The 22,092-nt window shown below is 44.4% G+C and overlaps 1 protein-coding gene across 8 annotated transcripts in view; it reads left to right on the top strand.

The window, feature by feature from the left end:
• ntng2a (netrin g2a) overlaps positions 1–22,092 on the top strand; it is a 118,673-nt gene that overhangs the window by 20,657 nt on the left and 75,924 nt on the right. For all 8 annotated transcript variants that reach the window (XM_072488605.1, XM_072488598.1, XM_072488599.1 and 5 more), the window contains one exon: positions 2,969–3,612. In XM_072488605.1, coding sequence (XP_072344706.1) covers positions 2,981–3,612 — 632 coding nt within the window. In that variant the 5' untranslated portion in view covers positions 2,969–2,980. The remainder of the gene's footprint in view (positions 1–2,968; positions 3,613–22,092) is intronic.

Raw genomic sequence — 22,092 nt, 5'->3', positions numbered from 1 at the left:
AAAAGCTTTAAAATTTAAAAAAGATTTAAATGAAGGGAGACTGCAGAATGTGGGTTGATGTGAAGAAGAACGTTTTTGTGCTGAGCGGTAATGACACTTCCCTTGAAGATGGTGGAAATAAAGATTTCAAAAGGAAACTGGATAGGCACTTGAAGGAAATAAATTTGAAGGGTTACAGGGAAAGAATGGGAGAATGGGACCCACTGGGTTGTTTCAGGGGGCCAGCATAGGCTGAATGGGCACAGTGGCCCCCTTTTGTGACATGCATGAAGGAGTTTAGTAATAGTAAATAATAGTTTGGATAAAGGTGCCGAATGTAAATAAACTCAAATCAATGTTTGGAATTACATGCAACACCACCTGTGCCTCCTGTTGTGTGGGAGAGCTGATTGAAGTATGAATCATTTACAGGTTTATCAGGATTCAATTTTAATCAAAGAAATTAAATTCAACGTACCTTTATCCTACACCCACCTATTCTTTCCCTTTTGAAAGCTCCGAATCTTGCAGGCGTGCAGTTACAAGGACACCAGATGTATTCTGGAATTCATTAGCACGATAGCAAAGTGGTTAACACAGTTGCTTCACAGCTCCAGGGTCCCAGGTTCGATTCCCAGCTTGGGTCAATGTCTGTGTGGAGTCTGCACGTTCTTCCCGTGCCTGCGTGGGTTTCCTCCGGGTGCTCCGGTTTCCTCCCACAGTCCAAAGATGTGCAGGTTGGGGGGATTGGCCATGATAAATTGCCCTTAGTGATCAATAAGGTTGTGTGGGGTTATTGGATTATGGGGATAGGCTGGAGGTGTGGGCTTAGGTAGGGTGCTCTTTCCAAGGGCCGGTGCAGACTAGATGGGCCGAATGGCCCAAATCTGCACTGTAAATGTTATGATTCTAGTACCTCACCAAAAATACTCATGTAAAAATAATACAATAATCTTTATTGTCACAAGTAGGCTTACATTAACACTACAGTGAGGTTACTGAGAAAAGCCCCTAGTCTCCACACTCCGGTGCCTGTTCGGGTACATAAAGGGAGAATTCATAATGTCCAAATTACCTAACAGCGCATCTTTCGGGATTTGTGAGAGGAAACTGGAGCACCCGGAGGAAACCCACGCAGACACGGGGAGAACGTGCAGATTCCGCGCAGACAGTCACCCAAGCTGGGACTCGAACCTGGGACCCTGGCGCGGTGAAGGAACAATGCTAACCAATGTGCTACCTTGCCGCCCATATATGCCCGAATAGTGAATGCTGGATGGATGTTTAACTGTGGACAGCATCACTGCTAAGCTTGTTTTCACTCTTTGTCCACACACTACTTTCCACTATTTTTCTGAATGATTTTTCCTGTTTCCTGTTGTGTGTCGGCTGTGCCTCAGTCTGTAACACTCTCATCTCTCAGCCCCAAGGTTCCAGTTTCAAGTCCCACTTCAGCACAAACCTCAAGGCTGGCACTCCGGCGCATCGCTGTAGGTGTGCTGCATTGCTGGTGGGTGAGACTCTTAAACCACGCTCTGCCTGCTGCTGGTGAATCCAAAATATCCCAGGGCGCTAATGAAAAGACGGGCAGGGGAGTTATCTCCAGTATCCTGGTCGATATTTATCGCTCAATCAACAGCCCAAAAAACAGATAGAATAAACACTGCGGATGCTGGAAATTAAAAATGCTGGAAAAACGCAGCAGAATCTGTGGAGAATGAGAGTTAACATTTTGAGTCCAATATGACTCTTCTTATGTACTCAAAACATTAACTCTTGGGTGGGATTTTCTGGTCGAGCCCACCCGGGATCAGAAATTTCCAATGGGCCTTTCGACGGTCCGTGAAATTGTCCGTCTCGCCGGCAATGATTCCCGTGGCGGGTGGGGCTGGAAGATTTACCCCTGGTTTTCTCTCCACCGATACTGCCGGACCTGTTGGATTTTTCCAGCATACCCCACAAACAAATTATCTGCTCTTTATCACTTTGCTCTTTGTGAGATTGACTGCTGAGCTTTCTACATTACAACAGTAACTAATTTCAAAAAGTACTTCCCTGGCTGCATAGCACTTTGAGACGCCAGGTTAAGCACTCTTTTATTCCCGCTCCCCCAATCCAGGGGCAATGAGGTTGCTACCGACAGATGTGTGTGTGTGTGTGTGTGTGTGCAGTTGGAAGGGGGAACGCTTCCCACTTATCTTTTCACCTCTCACAATTTCTTTCAAATAGCCTGACTTCCACCCTATGGCCGACTGGCACTCGGCAAATCCCCTAGTCAGGCCTTTCTCCTTATGGAAAATCAAAATCACCAACTAGTGTCCTCCAGCTCCATAATGCAGCCCAGAAATGTTTAAAGGCAAATCAACTAATGAAAAAAAAAGATACTGCAGTTTCAGCACTCGATGAAGCCAAATGCCAGCACATATTGCATTTGGTACTTGCTGTGGAATCTCACCCAGAGTTTGCAATCCCAATGTGGGAAATGCGGTTGTCAATGATGATCGGACAAGGAACACATGTTTTACCGTCCTGGTTGAAACTAAGGGCAGTTGCAGAATTACCATAGGGATGGGAATGAGGCTGAGAAACCCTTGGGAATAGAAAGTCATACTTTCAGCTGAGATACATGAAAATGCATATTGCTTGTGTTACCGTTGTAACCTACACGAGACCTACCGGGGTACCGATTAGGCTCCCCGTGGATCTCATGGAGTACGAGCTTCCCCGCTGACGTGTGGAGCTCTCTCATCAGAGAGAGAGCAAACCAGAATATAAAAACCTAGTCCCGAGTGTAGGCTGGGTTCGGGTAGTCCCTTCTGGGACCTGTCTACATAGGGTCTTTGTTCGACTATAAATAAATCCTTTGCCTCTACTCCCGTTCTCATATTTACAGAATATCATTGTTGTTTTTCGAAGCATGCTTTGCCGTTAAATTAAAAAATAAATTAACTCGTACTTAAACAACCTTTTTTCGATGTTCTCATTCCAGGGCAATCCTTACATGTGCTTTAGTGAATGTGATGCTTCAAACAGAGACCTGGCTCATCCCCCCAAACTAATGTTTGATCAGGAGGGTAATGGGCCTGTAACTTACTGGCAAAGTGTCACCTGGAGCAAATACCCTGAACCTCTCCTAGCCAACATCACCCTCTCCTGGAACAAGAGCATCCAGCTCACCGAGAATATCGTCATTACGTTTGAGGCAGGCCGACCCACCACCATGATACTGGAGAAGTCCCTAAACTATGGAAGGACATGGCAGCCTTATCAGTACTATGCCGAGGATTGCATGGAGGCTTTCAGAATGGAGGCCAAAAATGTCCGAGATCTCTCACCAGTGACAGCCCTCCAGATAATCTGCACGGAAGACTACTCCAAGTGGGTGGGCTTTGAAAACGAGAAGAACTTGCACTTTGAGGTCAAGGAACGCTTTGCCATTTTTGCAGGGTCACTCCTCCAGAACATGGAGGCTCTGTACAAGAGAATGGACATCAATAAGGGCCTGAGGGACTTTTTCACGTTAACAGATCTTCGAATTAGGCTGATAAAACCTGCAACTGGAGGGACGTTTGTGCAGAGGAAATACCTGAATAAATATTTCTATGCCATTTCTAATGTCGAAGTTGTGGGCAGGTAAGGGATCAGATTATTATTGGAATAGAATCATTTTCAAAATTTCATTTGTATTTTGTGAAAATGGTTTTGGACAAATCATTATTGAAAGTGATGTTACTAACTCTTGAATGTTTCAGTTGTCCAGCTCAGAGTTAAAGGCAAAATAGCTAAAGCTTTTGGACCTGACGAATTTGCCTAAAGCCTACCAATCCACTGATTTACGTTGAAATTGGGACTGGACTGTCTTAATACAGTTCAATTTAAATCTAAATGTCCAAGTTAGCAAAAGGATCAATCAACTCCTAGATTCTGAGGCGGCACGATAGCACAGTGGTTAGCACTGTTGTTTCACAGCTCCAGGGCCCCAGGTTTGATTCTCGGCTTGGGTGACTGTCTGTGTGGAGTCTGCACGTTCGCCCCATGTCTGCGTGGGTTTCCTCCGGGTGCTCCGGTTTACTCCCACAGTCCAAAGATGTGCAGGTTAGGTGGATTGGCCTTGCTAAACTGTCCTTAGTATCCAAAAAGGTCAGGTGGGGTTACTGGGTTATGGGCAAAAGGTGGAGATGTGGACTTAAGTTGGGTGCTCTTTCCAAGGGCTGGTGCAGACTAGATAGGCTAAATGGCCTCCTTCTGCTCTGTAAATTCTATGATTCTTAGCCACACGAACTTCGAGGAGGAGGATCAAATTCAGGTGCATTGGTTAAAATGAAACATTTGGAATAAATATATCAATTTCTCAAGGGTAACAATTCCACAATGGGTGGGCAGGTGAGGAACTGATCATAATCTACTTCAAAGATTATTTTCGGCCTGAAATCATTATTTTAAAAATAACCCTCCACCACTTTTACCTTGTGCTCATTCTGCTCATTTTATGTGTCTTTTGTTCCATTCAAGAGCTGCACCATCTTGGCCAGAGCTAGCTTCAGTGTAGTTGTCAAAGAAACATGGGAACAGGAGTAGGCCATTCAGCCCATCGAGCCCGAATTGAGCCATTCAATACTATCACGACTGATCATATCATCATCTGACAGGAAGCTGTCTTGGCAAAAATAAGCAGGAGCAGTGGGTTAAACATTGGCCTTTCACCACCTGGGCCTGGGTTAAAATACAACCTGGACGGCAGGATTGGTGTCTCAGCTGCTTGCTGAGTGGATATCATGGTCTGGGCTTTCTCCAATACAGCTTCCCTTGACAGATCAGCTTTCACCCCAATGAATCCAGTATGGTTGCAGTTCTAACACCACCGGTATCCTTCCATCCACAAAAGGTGATGGACATGCAACGAGTAAAATCCATTTCAGATGGGCTGTCTCCATATGGCCCAACTTTTCTGATGGCTGAAGAGGCTGATAGGCATTGATAGAGGCAGGTTCTGCCACAGGCTCCGCTCACAAAGCGACTGGATGTCGCTGTGGTTTGTTGCTCCCAGCGTTGCTAACTGCCGTCAATCTGCTAAAAACACTGACGAGTCATCATGGTGATTCATGCCAACCCACAGGAGGGGTTGCCATTTTTCTCTGACATCAGTCATTAACTCCTAAATATGATAATCCATGTCGAGAGCACTCATGCCAGGCCTGCAAGCTCCAAGCTTCAAGCTTCTTTGAAGTGGAGTTTTGGGTGTACAACTGGTCATCAGGCTCCAGCTATCCCGCGATGCAGAATGTCCTTGGGTGTGTGACTGTCTTCTGTCCTACAGTTGTGCCTCAGCAAAAAAAAGCCTTGTCTAGTTTGGTGACCACTAACAAACATGGGAACGCTGTCTTGGGGAGGACAGCTGCAATTCCTGGTCTTGTCCTGTCAGGGTATACCCATAAGGCACCGCAGACAGCGAAGATGCAAGTTGTTAATCTTCTTTTCTTGGTAGTTGTAAGTTGTCCATGTTTCACAGTCATGCAGCAAGATACGGAGAACACAGGCCTCAGAAACCAGCAGCTTTGTCCTAAGGGTCAGTTTGATATATTTCCATGCACGTGTTGTCTGTTGGTCAAAGGTGGTAGCTGCTTTTGCCACGTGTGTATCAGGCTCTGCATCAAGGGACAGATTGCCTGCCACTGTGGACCACAGGTAGCAGAATTTGCTGATCACGTTCAGTAAGGTATTATTTTGTGTGTTATTAAGGGTGGCATATTGCCTCATAGCAGCAATTTTCTTCATGCCTATAATCAGGCAGAACATGTTACAGGCATGGGAGCGACGGTCCCTAGGTTGTTGCAGCTGAACTCATGTGTGGGCTATGGGTGTTGCATCATCAGTGTGGAGGAGTCCTGTGACCAGGGTACAACGGGTGAGAATCTTCCAGCTCTTCGTGCCATGCCAGCGGGACCTTCTGGTCCCTCTGATGATGTGTCCCCGCCGCATGTTTCCCGGTAGCATGGTGTGGAATCAATTGGAGATTCCATTGACAGTGGCGGAACTGGAAGATCCCGTCACCAGCCAAAGATGGACCGCCTCCTGTTGCCGAGAAACCCACTGTGGAGAGGCCAGAGAATCCCTCCGAATGTGACTTTGCCTTTCAGTCTTGCTGGGTTTTAGAGCTTGCTGTCTGACCTTGTATGCAGCTAAACGTCTTCCATATCTGTAGAGTATTACGATCTGAGATCAGACCCCAACAGTGGCTAGGATACTGGACCGAAACTCCAATATTTTAGTTTATTTGAAAGTCTGTGCAGAAAGAATGATTCGCTCCAGGAGTGATTGAATGAAGAAATAGGACATGGTTATTTTAAAAACTTTATTATAACTATAATATTAAACTTTTTAACTTCACACGCAAAAAGAACAGCTTACAATTTACACCTTAACACAACTATACAAGTTCCCATTAAACAACAAGAAAATAAACATGCACATCTCAATCTACCTTATTGTGGGAGAATTGTGGATTCTGCATCAGGCAGATCAGAGGGCAAATCCTCTCGCCAAAGTTTCTCCACCAACTCCCTCACTAATGCTTTCAAAATGTCTCTCTGCCTTCCTTGGCTCCACTCAGCAATGACCTCATCTCCCCAAGTTGAAAAACAACTTAGGCTGGATTCTCCATTGGCGGGTTCCTCCCTTTTGCCAGCAGCGCATTTATACCTGCGGATTTCCCCATTGGCCGGCTGCTGGGATGGAGAACCCCACTGCGTAGAAAATGTTAGTTTAGATGGGCAGCATGGTTGGCACGGGCTTGGAGGGCCGAAGGGCCTGTTCCTGTGCTGTACTTTTCTTTGTTCTTTGTTTGTTTGCTGGCGGGGCACGCCAGTCCAGAAAACTGGTGCGGCGGGACGGAGAATCCCGCACCTTATCTCTACAGGCTGCAAAACATATTAACTCCCCAGGGACTTCCCCACACAAACCACTATGCATTAGCACAGACTGAAAAACACATTCCTTCATCAATTTTCACCTGCTGGCTGCTAAAATCACACAGACCCTGCAGAACAGAATTATTTTTCAACAAACACATTCTAGCCCCAGGCTTTTAACCCTTAAATTGCCCACTACATTTATAATCTAATTTTCCGAACATCTTCGAATCGTCAAGTGAAGATAAAGATCAGGAGCATAGAGAAGAAGATGTCGGTTAGTGTGAGAGCTAGGACACAGCCCTCTTTAATTTCATTCTTCATTTTAAAACTGTCTGAAGTGGAGCCATCAAGTTGTACGGTGCAGTGTAAGTTGTCACGGAAGAAGCAGATGAAACCATGGCGTTTTGGTGGGCAGCCCACTGTTCCCAAAATCTTGCAGCGTCCTGCTCTGCTGACAATGTCAAATGCCTTGGCGAGATCTACGAAAGGGTGGTAAAGGCGGGTTTCCTCTTCCCTTGTCGCTGATTTATGGAGACTATCATGCCCACAGTAGATCTACTGGCTTGGAAACGTCACTGTGTTTCCAGCTACACTCGGTCTGCAAACTTAAATTCTGATCCTAGCAAAGGCCTTCCCAGTGATTCAAAGGATTCTAACTTATCCACGGCAGGAATCTGTGGGAGAATGTCAAGTACACACTGGGAGGTGTCCAAGTCACATGAGTATAGATCACAGTATTGATCAGCCCAGACGGATAACTGTTTACTTCAGGGGGGACAACTTTGGTGAATGTAGGAACAAGCACCATTGTGATCCCTTCAAATGTAGCTTGTAAATTTCCATTTTTGAGGCAGTTTGGATTTCTTGACAAAACTTGATCTAGCATTTATTTTTGCAGTAACCTTATCTTTTGCACAGCTGTCCTGGCCACTTCTCATGTTTTAGCTGTTGGGTTTATTTGTGCATCATGTATGCTTTGCTTTTTGCATCAATGACAGATAAGACCTCAGCTGAATAGATCTCTAACCAGTCCTTGTTCTGCCTTTACCAAATGATGCTTCTCCGCTTCTTCATAGATGATTGAGCTCAGTAACCTCCAAGCTTCACTGATACAAGCATTGGTGCTACCTGGAAAACATTTGGTGGGTAGCAACAGTACTGGTCCTTGCCGTCATTAATTGTGCAGCGAATATTGATTTATGTTGGGCCGTCATGTATGGAACTGTGAAACCTTCTGGGGTCCACCTCCACTCTGCTGGTGACAAGAGAGTGGTTGGTGTCACAATCTTTACTGTGGTAGGTGCGGATGTGGAGAACACTGGGCATATTGTGCCTTCTAATGATGGTGACAGGTCTGGTGGGTGCCAGTGTCTAGACCATGAGTGACTCCATGATACCTTGTGGCAATGTGTACCATGAAGGATGGTGTTGGCGATGCAGAGTTCATTCAGGGTACAAAGCTTGAGAAGGTATTGCCCCCCCCACTCCCATGACGGCTGAGGTACATTGGCCATGAATCACCATCTGCTCCAGCAGGTGTGTTGAAGTGACCCAGGATGAATAGCATCTTGCCGTTTGGAATATTCTTCAGAGCGTCCCCTAGATATATTCTTAGGCTAGCATACAAAGTTGGTGTGTAGGTGCATATGATGTTGACTGTGTCTCCATCAGATGACAGCCACAGGGAGATGAGGTGCTCCGAAGTTGCTACAGGTGACTCATTTGACTGTACCAACTGGTTGGTCAATGCAAAGCCTACACCATGCGTTTGGTGGTTCAGCATTCTTTTCTTGCCAGTAGATGGTGTCATTAGCCTCACAAGTAGAGCCTGCATGGACTAATCTGGTTTTGTGACAAGTGCAATCTCGACACCAAACTTATGTAGTTTCCTGTTAAACAGGACCATTGTGCAAACACATACTGTAGAATGTGGGTCATTGTTCATGCTACAGCACATAGTCCTCACATTCCAGCTTCCAAGCTGAAATGTTACCTTTCTTTGCTTGCTGGTTTTACAATTAATAGCAATCATGGTAAAATGCTTTACCATTGGGTGGCCATTACTTCTGTCATTTGGAAGATGGAAAGTATTGCAAAACTAAAGCTCTGACCAGGTTTTTTCCATGTGATTTATAGAATCAGGGACACAGGCATTTCAATCAGTAACATACCCTACATACAAATGTAGTCATTGTTTAAATTTGTCTGTGATTCAGCCAACTACTCTGTTATGCTCTTAGAAAGCAAGAGCCTCTGGTTATGCACACGTAAGAGTTGCTCACAAAACTCTACCTTCTGTACACACAGCAACTTTAGTACAATTAACAGAAATTAATTAAAATTAAAAGCAGAAAGCGCTGGTAAAACTCAGCAGCCTAGCAGCACCTGTGGAGAGAGGGAAACAGAGTTATCACTTCGAGTGCAACATCATGCTTCTTTGGAAATTAATTAGCATTGCAATAATTTTGGTCGGAGAGATATTTTCCCATTTCAAATTCAAATGAATTTTTTAAAGACGGGTCAGCTCATCAAGTTTGGCTGCACCAGAGAATGAAACGATGGTGTTCCAACCGATCACAATGACCTGTCTTAAATCACACTTTGTAACAAACACTATTGACATCAAATTCGAAGCACACGCATCCACCGATTAATATGACTAAGATTACAGTTTCATGAATTCAACTGCCAGAGGGCTATGATGAATATTTACGATGAAATGTTCTTCATCAATCCAACAGTGATGAGCACTATCTGCATCGCCAGCAATTATGAGGATCACCTTCCGCAGAACAAAGGGGGTTTTATGAAGAATTGCAATGGACCCAGCAAGCTGATGCCATTTTAAAATACGAGTTCTCCTACCTGTTTCAAACAAAACACTAAACACACACTTTTGTCACATAAAAGTCCAGTGCAAATAGGGTCTTGTTAGATAATCCAGATTCTAGTTCATGCAGGCCCACAGGACATGGCTGGCGCTAATTAGCACTAAATAGATAATCTTACTTACAGCAATCACGCAATGGCTAGTGTGGGACATGGAAAAATGTCACAGTGAGGGGGTTGGTGGTTCTATTCCGGGGATGTTTAAGCACCACGGCTTAAGCACCGCATATTTGTTTATACGATAAATACAAATTCTGATTGCAGCTGTGTCTGTTGTTGGGGGAGAGTGAAGGGTGTTTCCACTGCGCCATATCTGAGCTTCATGTGCTGGATGTTAACACTGATGACCCAACATCGACTACCTGTTCTCACTGCTGATGTTCCCCACCTTGATAAGCACCTACATTGCAGCAAAATGTATTTATTTTATTCACAAGCCACGATGATGGATAATGGAATTTGTGTCAAAATGCTTCACATCACTTATACTTCGTATTACCATGTTGAAGAAGACACATGTCTGTTCTCCATTCCTGTGATAAAATCTATGCTTCTTTTAAAATCTGTATAAAAAGGCAGCAGTGACTTTGCAATGGACCTATATCACTGACCCTTATGTTAATACAAGTCTGAAACTAGTGGGTGTCAGATTTATAAAACATTGATCTGATATCTACAATAATTACGCCTGTCATCGTGTCATTGCCTCTGTCCTTGGTAAAACTTGCACCTCCAGTACTTGCTATAAGCAATGTATGCGCCAGCAAACAACAATATTTTCAGACGTGAATCTGATGCAGATGGGGAGATTATGTAGACTGTGATTGGAATCACCATCTGCACTTGCACTGGGGAAAGAGGAGGCCGATTAAGGGAAGGGGAATCTGCCCATTTTTCGTACTCGATGCCCTTTGCACATGCAGTGGCCACTCTGTGGTGGAGCTAGCAGGAGTGGCTGCCTTCGGGAAAGGAAAGAATGAAAATTGAGGGGCAGAGTGGTGGAGGAAAATGTTTTTGATAGAAAGCTGGCACAGAACCCTTGAGCAGATTCAAGTGAGGACGGATGAAATTTCAAGAGCTAGAATTTTAAAGAGCTTATCACAGCTCAAATCAGCAAATTGTGACCATTAAAAAGACAGAATTCATCTAATTCATTATATTCTGACAGACTCAGCACTGCATAGTATTGTCTACTTTTAAGTAATATTTCGATAGAGGTAAGTAATTAGTTGGTTGGTTTGGTTTGGTTTCTTGTCATGTGTACCGAGGTACAGTGAAAAGTATTGTTCTGCGTGCAGCTCAAACAGATCATTCAGTCCATGGAAAGAAAATATATAATAGGGCAAACATAAAATACACAATGTAAATACATGGACACAGGAATCGGGTGAAGATATGTGAAGAGATCAGATCAGTCCATAAGAGGGTCGTTTAGGAGTCTGGTAGCAACGGGGAAGAAGCTGTTTTTGAATCTGTTAGTGCGTGTTCTCAGACTTTTGTATCTGCTGCCCGATGGGAGAAGTTGGAAGAGTGAGTAAACCGGGTGGGAGGGGACTTTGATTATGCTGCCCGCTTTCCCCAGCCAGCAGGAGGTGTAGATGGAGTCAATGGATGGGCGGCAGGTTCGTTTGATGGACTGGGTGGTGTTCATGGCTTTCTGTCTTGGGCCGAGTAATTGCCATACCATGCTGTGGCCACAAGGGAACTTAGGCATCTCTCTCTATTGGCTCCATATTAAGCAAGGGGCAAGTAAGGAGGCTTCAGTTGAAATGGGATTGAAATCCTGCTGTTGGGATTACTCTGAACTACAGGCCACCTGAGCTAACCAGCCCCTAATCCTGATATAACTTGATGTCCACCTTAAAATATGTTTTTTTTTTGTACATTTGTTAATTTAAGATCAGCTGAAAACCATCATGAGGTATGATCTCCACTTTAGCCACAATCTATGATCTGGGTACAAACTACTAGTTTTGAGATTTCCTCATATTTTCATATCACTGACACAAAACCTGCTGATCGGTCAGAGATACTTGATGAAGGCATCTGAAATGGAGTTCATTACAAAAAGTAAACATTTTTAATCTGTAAATTTACCACCTGTGACCTGATTATGAAATACTGAAGAATTTTGAAAGGTACAGAACCACGGATGTGCAGATTAGGTGAATTGGCCAGGGTCAATGTGGGGGATTATGGGGATTGGAGGGTCAATGCAGGCCCAATATAGCTGAATGGCCTCTTTCTGTACTGTAGGGTCTCTAAGGATTCTATACAGTATATGTGCAGAACCATCACTTGGGAGATGAAACGGGAAGGCCTATTCCATGATTCTACCAGTTTCTACCTGGAATTGACAAATAGCTTTTCCTCTTTTCATACTGTTAGGAAAACAAAGGTAGTTTTAAGGGAATTAGATTTTGATTGGTAAACATTAGAAATAAGGTATAGTTTTAAGTGGGTTTAATGTAATATTTCTGTGCCTGTAAGGGTAGAACCTATAGCTAGATTCATGCTGGACAAAGGTGGGCATTGTTTAAGTTTATACATGTAGGCATTGGTTAAGTTTCAACTGTGTTTCTATTGTGCTTAGAGAGGGTTATAACATGAAGAATAAATAGGCCAGCAGAGGTATGTGGGCGTTGCTGAGCAACTGGCTCCTTGTAGGTAGATACGTTTTAAAGTTTTAGTTTAGCTAAGTTGATTGCAGTTGGAGATAGGTAGTGAGAGGGAAGGCAGTTCTCACAGGTCTGCAGTTGGTTTAGAAGGCTAGAGAAGGAACATCTCACTCAGCTTTGTGAGAAGAAATAACATACCATTGAGTAATGGTTAAGAAAACAAGTGCTGAGGTTTGAAGAGCAGCCAGTTAAGAAAACTAGAGAAATGAAGAGAGGTTTCCAAGAAGAGGCACAGTGGTTAGCACTAATGCCTCACAGTGCCAGGGTACTGGGTTCAATTCCGACCTCAGGTTACTATGTATGTGGGGTTTGCGTGTTCTCTCCGTGTCTGCGTGGGTTTCCTCCGGGTGCTCTGGTTTCCTCCCACGGTCCAAAGATGTGCAGGTTATTTGGATTGGCCATTCTAAATTGCCCCTTGGTGTACAAAAGGTTAGGTGGGAGTATGGGGATAGGGCAGGGGATTGGATGCTCTTTCGGAGGGTGGGTGCAATCTCGATGGGCTGAATGGCCTCCTTCTGCACTGTAGGGATTCTACGATTCCATGATTGAGGTTAAAAGTACTAGAAAAGAGAATTGTTCAGTAAAGATAGGCAGAGCCGAGAAGAAGGCTGAGATGCCAAAAAGATATCTGAAGTGATTTTCAGGTTTGTGAGATTTTACTACAGCCTGTGGAACGTGAGTTAAAAGTACTATAGAAATTGGTGGCTGGATGCAGTTCAGACAAAGGAAACCTAAAAGTGGGTGGTGTAAGAACCTAGACTGGATTCGCTGTTAAAAGTAGAGCAGGTGATTGGGTTAAAAGAGTCACTTGTAAAACCTGGACTGGATCTCGGAAGGCAAACTGCTAATTATGTGAGACGATTTCAAAGCATGTTTTTGGGAGTGGAATTTGGAAACTGTCACATGGCAGCCATCTGGGGAATTCTGAGAAGACATCCACAAACATTCACTTAGGGTTCAGAGTGGAGAGTGTACTGGCCCACAGTCATCTTGTGTGCTTAAAAGGGACTTTGTATTAATGAGACCATTGTAGATTAAGATAAACTTTGTAATCTGTGATAATCCTAAAACTGGTGTGTAATTGTTAAACTGAGGGGGGGGGGGGGGGGGAGTAAAGGCACATTGTATCATAATCCAATTTTTAAATAATAAATGTTTTTTTCTTGTTGTTGAAACTAATTAGCAGTCCCATGTCTCTGTTCCTCCATGTTTTACCAAAAAAAATTAAACATTTGAGCCAGTGTTCCATTCTGGGATCTTCCTGTCCAGTTATACCATCAACTGGGAACCTAACAGTACTTTGTTATTAGGAAGTGCCTACATTGAGACTATCGATGTCAAAAAAACACTTAGCAAAGAGAGAGCGAGAGAGAAAGGAAACTGGATCACACCTCCCAGTATGTTCATTATTGCCACGATATCACTATATGGAAACCAAATGCTTTCATCACAGCAACAGATAGATAGCTAAAAAAAAACATCTTTGCCCAGCAAGGTCAGTGTCACACTGAGCGGACATGCCTTCTCTGCTAAAAATGCTCATCATCCAAGTTCATGCACAAAGAAAAGTCAATTGGACAAGGTAGTGGAAAGCTGCCAGCCATGAGACCAGCATGATTAGCTCACTGCCTTCAAGGTGGAGGGGGGGGGGGGGGTCAAGGAAGAAAGTTGGCGTGAAAAAGAAATACGTTTTTTTTTGCATATTATTTATTTGAATATGCAGTTATGCTAACTCATCATTTCACAGATTTGCTGAGAAGAAATACTAATTGAATCAAAGAAAAGGTAATGTAATTAGCAAGCTGGCTGGTTTTATCTGGCTGGGAATTGCTATCAGTGTGAATAGTGGGCAAGTCCATGCCACAAACCTGCATTCCCGAAGAGTTCATTGGAGACGATGTAGGATCCATACTGTGAGTATGGAGACATTTTCAAAATGTCGATCCTAGTTTCATTCAACCTGAGATCCCAGAGGTTGCAACAAAAATAAACTTAAAGGTGGAAAGTTCAAGTTCACAATAATAATAATAATAATAATAACAATAATAATAGTAATAATCTTTATTAGTGTCACAAGTCGGCTTACATTATATTGCAATGAAGTTACTGTGAAAAGCCCCCAGTCGCCACACTCCGGCACCTGTTCGGGTACATTGAGGGAGAAATTAGAATGTCCAATTCACCTGACAGCATGTCTTTCGGGACTTGTGGGAGGAAACCACACAGACACGGGGAGAAAGTGCAGACTCCGCACAGACAGTGACCCAAGACGGGAATCGAACCTGGGACCCTGCCGCTATGAGGCAAAAGTGCTAACCATCGTGCTCCATGCCGCCAAAAGTGTTGGTAAAACTCAGCAGGTCTGGCAGCATCTGTGGAGAGAGAAACGGAATTAACATTTCGAGTCTGATATGACACACCTTCAGAGTCATAAAGCATAAGTTTTTTTTGGGGTTCTATAAATACTGTGTAGACATTTCGGGTACAAAAGCCAGGAGGTTATGCTGAACCGACATAACCACCAGTTCAGCCTGAGCTGGAGCACTGTGTCCAATTCTGGACACTATGGATGGGATTCTCCAACGCGGCGCCGGGGCGGAGAATCTCCGGGGATCAAGGGAATTGCGTCTCGATGCCGGCTTCCTCATTCTCCGGCGCCGATTCCGGGCGCCCTCGGGATTTCCGCCATTGACAGCAGCCCCCCCCCCCGACCCCCGGCGATTCTCCAGGCCCCGATGGGCCGAGTGGCCGACGAGTTTGATCGAGTTCCTCCCGCGTGGGTTACTCAGGTCCCACATGGCGGGACCTGGAAGGTGAGTCTGCGGGGGCCATCCTGGAAGGTGGGGGCGGGGGATCTGACCCCAGGGGGTGGGCCCCCATGGTGGCCTGGCCCGCGATTGGGGCCTACCAATCGGCGGGCGGGCTGGTTCCGTGGGGGCCTATTTTACTCCGTGCCAAGCCCCTGTAGGGCTCCGCCATATTGCCTGAGGGCCGGCGCAGAGTAGGGAACCCACGGGCATGCGTGGAAATACGCCGGCCGTAGCGCACATGCGCAGAAATACGGCGGCTATTCCATTCATGTGTGAACTCGTGCCGGCCGATCTGCTCCGGCGGGGGCTGCGGGGACCATTCTGGCACCAACCTAGCCTTCTAGGAAGGGGAGAATTCCTCACTTTCAGGGACCGTTGATGCTGGAGTGGTTGGCACCGCTTTTCACGCTGGCGTGGGGACATTAGCCCCATTATTAGGGAATCCTGCCCCTTATTTTAGGAAGCAGTTCAAAACACTGGGGGTGGTACTGAAGAGACTCAGAAGAATGGTTTTAGGGATGAGTGGTGGGTTACAACCAGGTGGGCTGCAGAAGCAGGGTATGTTCTCCTTAGAGCAGAGAAGGCAGGGAGGCGATGTATTGGAGGTGTTTAAAATCCGGGACGGGTTAAATAGAGTAAGCAAAGATAAACCTTTTCCATGTGCTGAGGAGTCAGTAACCAGGGGGCACAGGCTTCAAATATTAGCGAAGGAACCTGAGGCAACATGAGGAAAAACGTCTTTGCACAATGAGTGGTCAGAAGTTTGAATGCACGGCCTGATGGGGTGGTGCAAATTGATTCAATAGTAGCTTTGGATAAAACCTTGAAGGAGAAAAAAATGCAGGAATATGGAGGAAAGAGTGGCAGAGTGGAATCAATTGGATTGCTGTTTGAAAGAGCCAGCACAGATTCATTGGGCCAAATGGCCTCCTTCTGCACTGTGCTATTCAATGAAAGTACATTACTCTATGAAAAGACAGTATTCTAACTTCCATGCACCTGCTCGTCCTTCTTCAAATAATTTCTTATGATAAAGAAATTCCAATTAAGGGGCAATTTAGCATGACCAATCCACCTACCCTGCACATATTTGGGTTGTGGGGGTGATACCCACACAGACACGGCGAGAATGTGCAAACTCCACATGGATAGTGACCCGGGATCGAATCCTGATCCTCGGCGCCATGAGGCAGCAGTGCTAACCACTGTGCCACCCATTTATTTCCCAACTATAAACACACCAATACTTTTCACCTCATTTGGGTATCTAATAGACACAAGTTATACTATGTTAATCAAAATCAGCGTCTGTGTCTTGTTAAGGTGTGCAGGTTATGAATGGTTGTCATTAGTATATTTGTCCCCTCAACTACAATTCTTAGACTTTAACCCTTTTAGGAATCCTCTTCAACCGTTCTGTAACTCGTGCATTTCAATTGATTTGAATTACCGTTTATCTTCAGTTTATTTAGATTTTCGGAAGGTTCCACATAAAAGCTGATTTCTAAGAGATTCTAGAACATAGAACATACAGTGCAGAAGGAGGCCATTCGGCCCTTCGAGTCTGCACCGACCCATTTAAGCCCTGACTTCCACCCTATCCCCATAACCCCTCCAAACCTTTTTGGACACTGAGGGCAATTTAGCATGGCCAATCCACCTAACCTGCACATCTATGGACTGTGGGAGGAAACCGGAGCACCCGGAGGAAACCCACACAGACACGAGAACGTGCAGACTCCGCACAGACAGTGGCCCAGCAGGGAATCGAACCTGGGACCCTGGCGCTGTGAAGCCACAGTGCTAGTCACGTGTGCTACCGTGCTGCCCAAGGGCAGAGTTTAAGTTGGTTAAAGGGGAGAAAACAGAGAGAACATCATTGAAAAACGTAACGAAAAACTGAAACGAGGAACTGGAATCCCTCAGGGATTAACGTTTGGAAACCTTTTATTTTTCGCATACATAAGTGACTAAATATAGTTCCAAGGTTTTGAAATTTGTAGAAGACACTAGAATAGGCAGCAATAGAAAATGAGGATACAGCTAAGGATTGACAATTAGATTTGCATAATTTGTTCAAGTAAGCAGGTAGATAGAAAAACACCCAATACTGGCAGATGTAAAGAAGCGGAAATTGGGCTGGATAATGTGTGATACAATGAATGGAATGGAATTAGCAAGGGACATGCAGAATAGAAGTAACTGTAGATTCGCTCGAGATAAATGTCTGGTTAATGTGGTAAAATAATTAAAATGGTTTTATATATATATATATATTAGCAGTATAGTGGAATGAATACATCTCTTTTGGAACAACAAGAATTATTTCAAATACAAGGGAAATGGGACTATGAGAAAGGTATTATTTTAAAACGCCCTCGATCTCTATATATTAGTGCAGTGTTTCTCAAACTTTTTTCCCTGGACCCACTTTTACCACCCGGCCGACCTTCACGACCCACGCTTGCCAACCTTAGTGACTCACGCCGGCCGACTTTAGTGACCCACACCAGTCAACCTTCATGACACACCATTCTCGCTTACCTTTAATGTGACAGGTGAGCCTGTTTGGCCCTCACGATCCCATTTGCTCTGTCATTCAATGTTACAATTCTGCTACGGTCTCAGCTGATGATTTGAGTTCTCACGGCACCCGTTGAAAAAAATCAAGAGGTTTGCCCTCGAACTCGCCGTGCTTAATCTTCAAAGCCTTTGAAGATTTGAGGGTTTTAAACTCTCATATTGGTAGGAATAACAGCAAAAGGGATTATTATTTAAATGATAAAATATTAAAACATGCTGCTGTGCAGAGAGACCTGGGTGTGCTAGTGCATGAGTCGCAAAAAGTTGGTTTACAGGTGCAACAGGTGATTAAGAAGGCAAATGGAATTTTGTCCTTCATTGCTAGAGGGATGGAGTTTAAGACTAGGGCGGTTCTGCTGCAATTGTATAAGGTGTTAGTGAGGCCACACCTGGAGTATTGTGTTCAGTTTTGGTCTCCTTACTTGAGAAAGGATGTACTGGCACTGAAGGGTGTGCAGAGGAGATTCACTAGGTTAATCCCAGAGCTGAAGGGGTTGGATTACGAGGAGAGGTTGAGTAGACTGGGACTGTACTCGTTGGAATTTAGAAGGATGAGGGGGGATCTTATAGAAACATATAAGATTATGAAGGGAATAGACAGGATAGATGCGGGCAAATTGTTTCCACTGGCGGGTGAAAGCAGAACTAGGGGGCATAGCCTCAAAATAAGGGGAAGTAGATTTAGGACTGAGTTTAGGAGAAACCTCTTCACCCAAAGGGTTGTGAATCTATGGAATTCCTTGCCCAGTGAAGCAGTAGAGGCTCCTTCATTAAATGTTTTTAAGATAAAGATAGATAGTTTTTTGAAGAATAAAGGGATTAAGGGTTATGGTGTTCGGGCCGGAAAGTGGAGCTGAGTCCACAAAAGATCAGCCATAATCTCATTGAATGGTGGAGCAGGCTCGAGGGGCCAGATGGCCTACTCCTGCTCCTAGTTCTTATGTTCTTATATGCCAGTACCTTCCTGCATATAACACACATGGGCTTTGCATCCTGATTCCATTGGAAGAATTAAAGCCATGCCTGAAATCATCTTTCTACTGCTTTGTTCTTGATTTCAGTTTTGTCTTAATGAGTTGTTCACCAGAGGCCCTGGGGCTCTGCATACAGCCCACACCTGCGCTGAATTGTCCTGCCATGGACTCTCCTGAGAAGCTCTCTCCAGTAGATTCAGTTGTGAGATCCTGGCCTGTTTGTGTCTCTGACCCTCTCTTCCTTATTCCAAAATATTCCATCTTCAGTCCTTCACACAGTCCTGTTGCTTGCTTGCTGGCAGCTTCAAAATGAAGGAATCTCTCCATGATTTAGCACCCAAATCATTGACGTACGGGGCACATCAGTGTACGTGCCGGGCACGTGACCTCCCCTCTGCCGCTGCCTTTGGTGGAAAGACTCCATCGTTCTTATTTAAAGGCCGGTCGTGGCCGGAATTCTTTTTTTTCTTTGAAACTTTATTTACAATTCCTGATTTTTCCAAGTTTATGACTTTTAACTGCTGAAAATTAAAACCAATTTCAGTTGAACACGCGCATCCTTACATTTGCACACAAACTTTGTTTTAAATATATTCCCATTTCTTTAGAAATTTAAACAAGTATAGATAAAAGTACAATCTTATTCTTACTTGCGTGGCATGGTGGTGCAGTGTTTAGCACTGCTACCTCATGGCACGATGCCAAGGACCCGGGTTCGATCCCGGCCCCAGTTCACTGTCCGTGTGGAGTTTGCATAGTGTCCCTTTTTCAGCGTGGGTCTCGCCCCCACATCCCAAAGATATGCAGGTTTGGCGGATTGTCCATGCTAAATTGCCCCTTAATTGGAAATAAATAATTGGATACTTTAAAATTTAAAAAAAAAGGTTTTACTTTACAAACTGTAACTTTAGATGAAACAAATTAACTTGTCAAACACACACAATGTCACAATATTTCTTACTGGTTCCACTGCACTGCACTACACAAACATTCAAGTCATCTCGTTCTCCACTCTCACCAAAAGCACTCACTTCCTGGTTACCAGAGAGTGGCCACACAAAGTGATAACTCTGAAGGTTTCTTCCAGTGTTGACATGTGTCAGCCGTATTGACCACGGAGCCGCAGGTTGCATACTGTCAATTGGTGATGGGGGACGAGCTGTGCAGCGTGCAGAGGACGAGCACTAAAGCGGAGCTCCAAGATGGGACCACCACCGTTAGCATCACGCATGCATGTGGACGCCAGTCAACCCCTGCCCCCACTCCCCGCGCATGTGTGGTAACCAGCACACAGCCCAGCCTTGCACTGCTCTGCCCCCTTGAACGCCGCAACCAATCGGGGACTTCCCGCGGCCAGCATTCTTAAAAGCCAGTCGGGGCCGTTGGGGGTCTCCTTCCCATGATCGGGAATGCCACGACTGATCACTCCACCATCACCCTCCTGACACCCGTTTGCGACACTGAGTTTCAAAAACCCTGGGCTGGATTCTCCATCGGCGGGATCCTCCGATTCGCCGGCAGCGCACTTGCGCCCACGGATTTCCCGACGGTGCGGAGGTGCCCACAATGGGAAACCCCATTGACTGGCTGCCGGGACGGAGTATCCTGCTGCCAGCGGGGGCAGGCTGCAGCAGGAAACGGGTGTGGCGGGACATAGAATCCTGCTCCCTGTATTAGAGCGAAAATAGTTAGGATAGAGCTTTGTTGAAGTCTATGAAATGTTCAATGGCATTTTAATGCTGTTAGTATAAACCATTAAAAATAAATGATAAAATATCATGAAGAACTTCTACACACAAACAGGTGTTATGAAAACAAAGGTTGTTTTAAGGGATTTATATTTGTATTGGTAAGCATTAGAAGTAAGGTATAGTTTTGAGTGCGTTTAATTTAATGTTTCTATGCCTGGGTAAAACCTATAGTTAGATTCATGCTTGTCAAAGGTGTTTGTATGTGTGGAGGTTGGTTAGGTTCCAGCTGTGTTTCTATTTTGCTTAGAGAGGGCTATGGCATCAAGAGTAAATAGAAGTAAGTCAGTGCTTCGCAACAAGAGGGCACTTTGTGCTTAGTTTTAACTGGAAGCCAGAGCAGTTGGAGACAGGACACTGGGGACTGAACAGCTCTCAACTCTGCCAGGAGAAGAGTGGACAGGACAAAGTAGTTGCAAAGATGCAAGCTTCCTAAGGAGTGAGAGACAATCCAGATAACCTGGGAATTCGGACAGCAAGAACGTTTAAGGCACTTGAAGTTAAGAGAACAGAGACCAAGGTATTGTTTAGAAGAATTCAAGGAAGAGTAAACAAAGTGTTTTGAGTTAAAAAGACAATTGCAGTAACTAGATTTAAAGTGGGATGTCAGGCTTCAGAAGTAGATGAAACATCTGATGCTATTTTAATACAGTCTGTGAGTCGAAGGTTAAAGCAATTGTGAACAGTTTGCAATATGAATTTAAAAAATGTAAAGGGGGTGGTGTAAAATTCTGGACTGGATTCGCTGTTAAATGTGGAGCAGAAGCTTTGTTTAAAAGTGTCATTTGGAAAACCTGGTCTGTTGAAATGCAAACCGCTAAGGGAAAGCATAATTTAAAAGAAGATTTCAAAGTGTGACTTTTGAAAGTGGAATTTGAAATCACTCTTGTGGAAGACAGAGTTCAGTGAGACCAGGGTGGCTCACGGTATAAGAAGCATCTGTGGGGGCGGATTTTGCGGAGAAATCAACAGACATTCACTTGAGTTCAGAGAGGAGTGGGTCTTACCACAATCATCTTGTGTGCTTAAAAGGGACTTTGTGTTAATGAGACCATTTTAGATTAGGTTTTACTTTGTAATCCATGTTAATCCTAAAACCTGTGTGCAATTGTTAAAATAAGGGGGGGGGGGGGGTGGAGCGAAGGGGTTTTGTATCAGAATCCAATTTTTTCATGTTTAATAAATATGTTTTTTCTTGTTGTTAAAACTAATTAGCAGTCCTGTGACACTATTCTTCCGTGTTTTGTAAAAATGTAAGTTATGGTCTATTGAGCTAGGATTCCATTCTGGAATATTCCCGTCCAGTTATAACACCAACTAGGATCGTAATGTTTTGAACTGGCGACCAATGGTGGAGTATGATTTTCAATGCTTAATATGCACTGAATGCTCAGCTGGAAAACTTAGGGATCAGGACAAATGCCTTTACATGTGTTATTGCAGAATACTGAACCACAAACCCTTTGTTCTTTCCGGGGCTTATCGCTATTAACAAATTGCACTTATAATTTAGATTTGAT

Source organism: Scyliorhinus torazame, chromosome 22, assembly GCF_047496885.1.
Source record: "Scyliorhinus torazame isolate Kashiwa2021f chromosome 22, sScyTor2.1, whole genome shotgun sequence".
In the NCBI taxonomy this organism is placed as follows: domain Eukaryota; kingdom Metazoa; phylum Chordata; class Chondrichthyes; order Carcharhiniformes; family Scyliorhinidae; genus Scyliorhinus; species Scyliorhinus torazame.
Note: the sequence above shows the minus strand (reverse complement) of the source record. Positions and strands in the feature narration are given on the sequence as shown.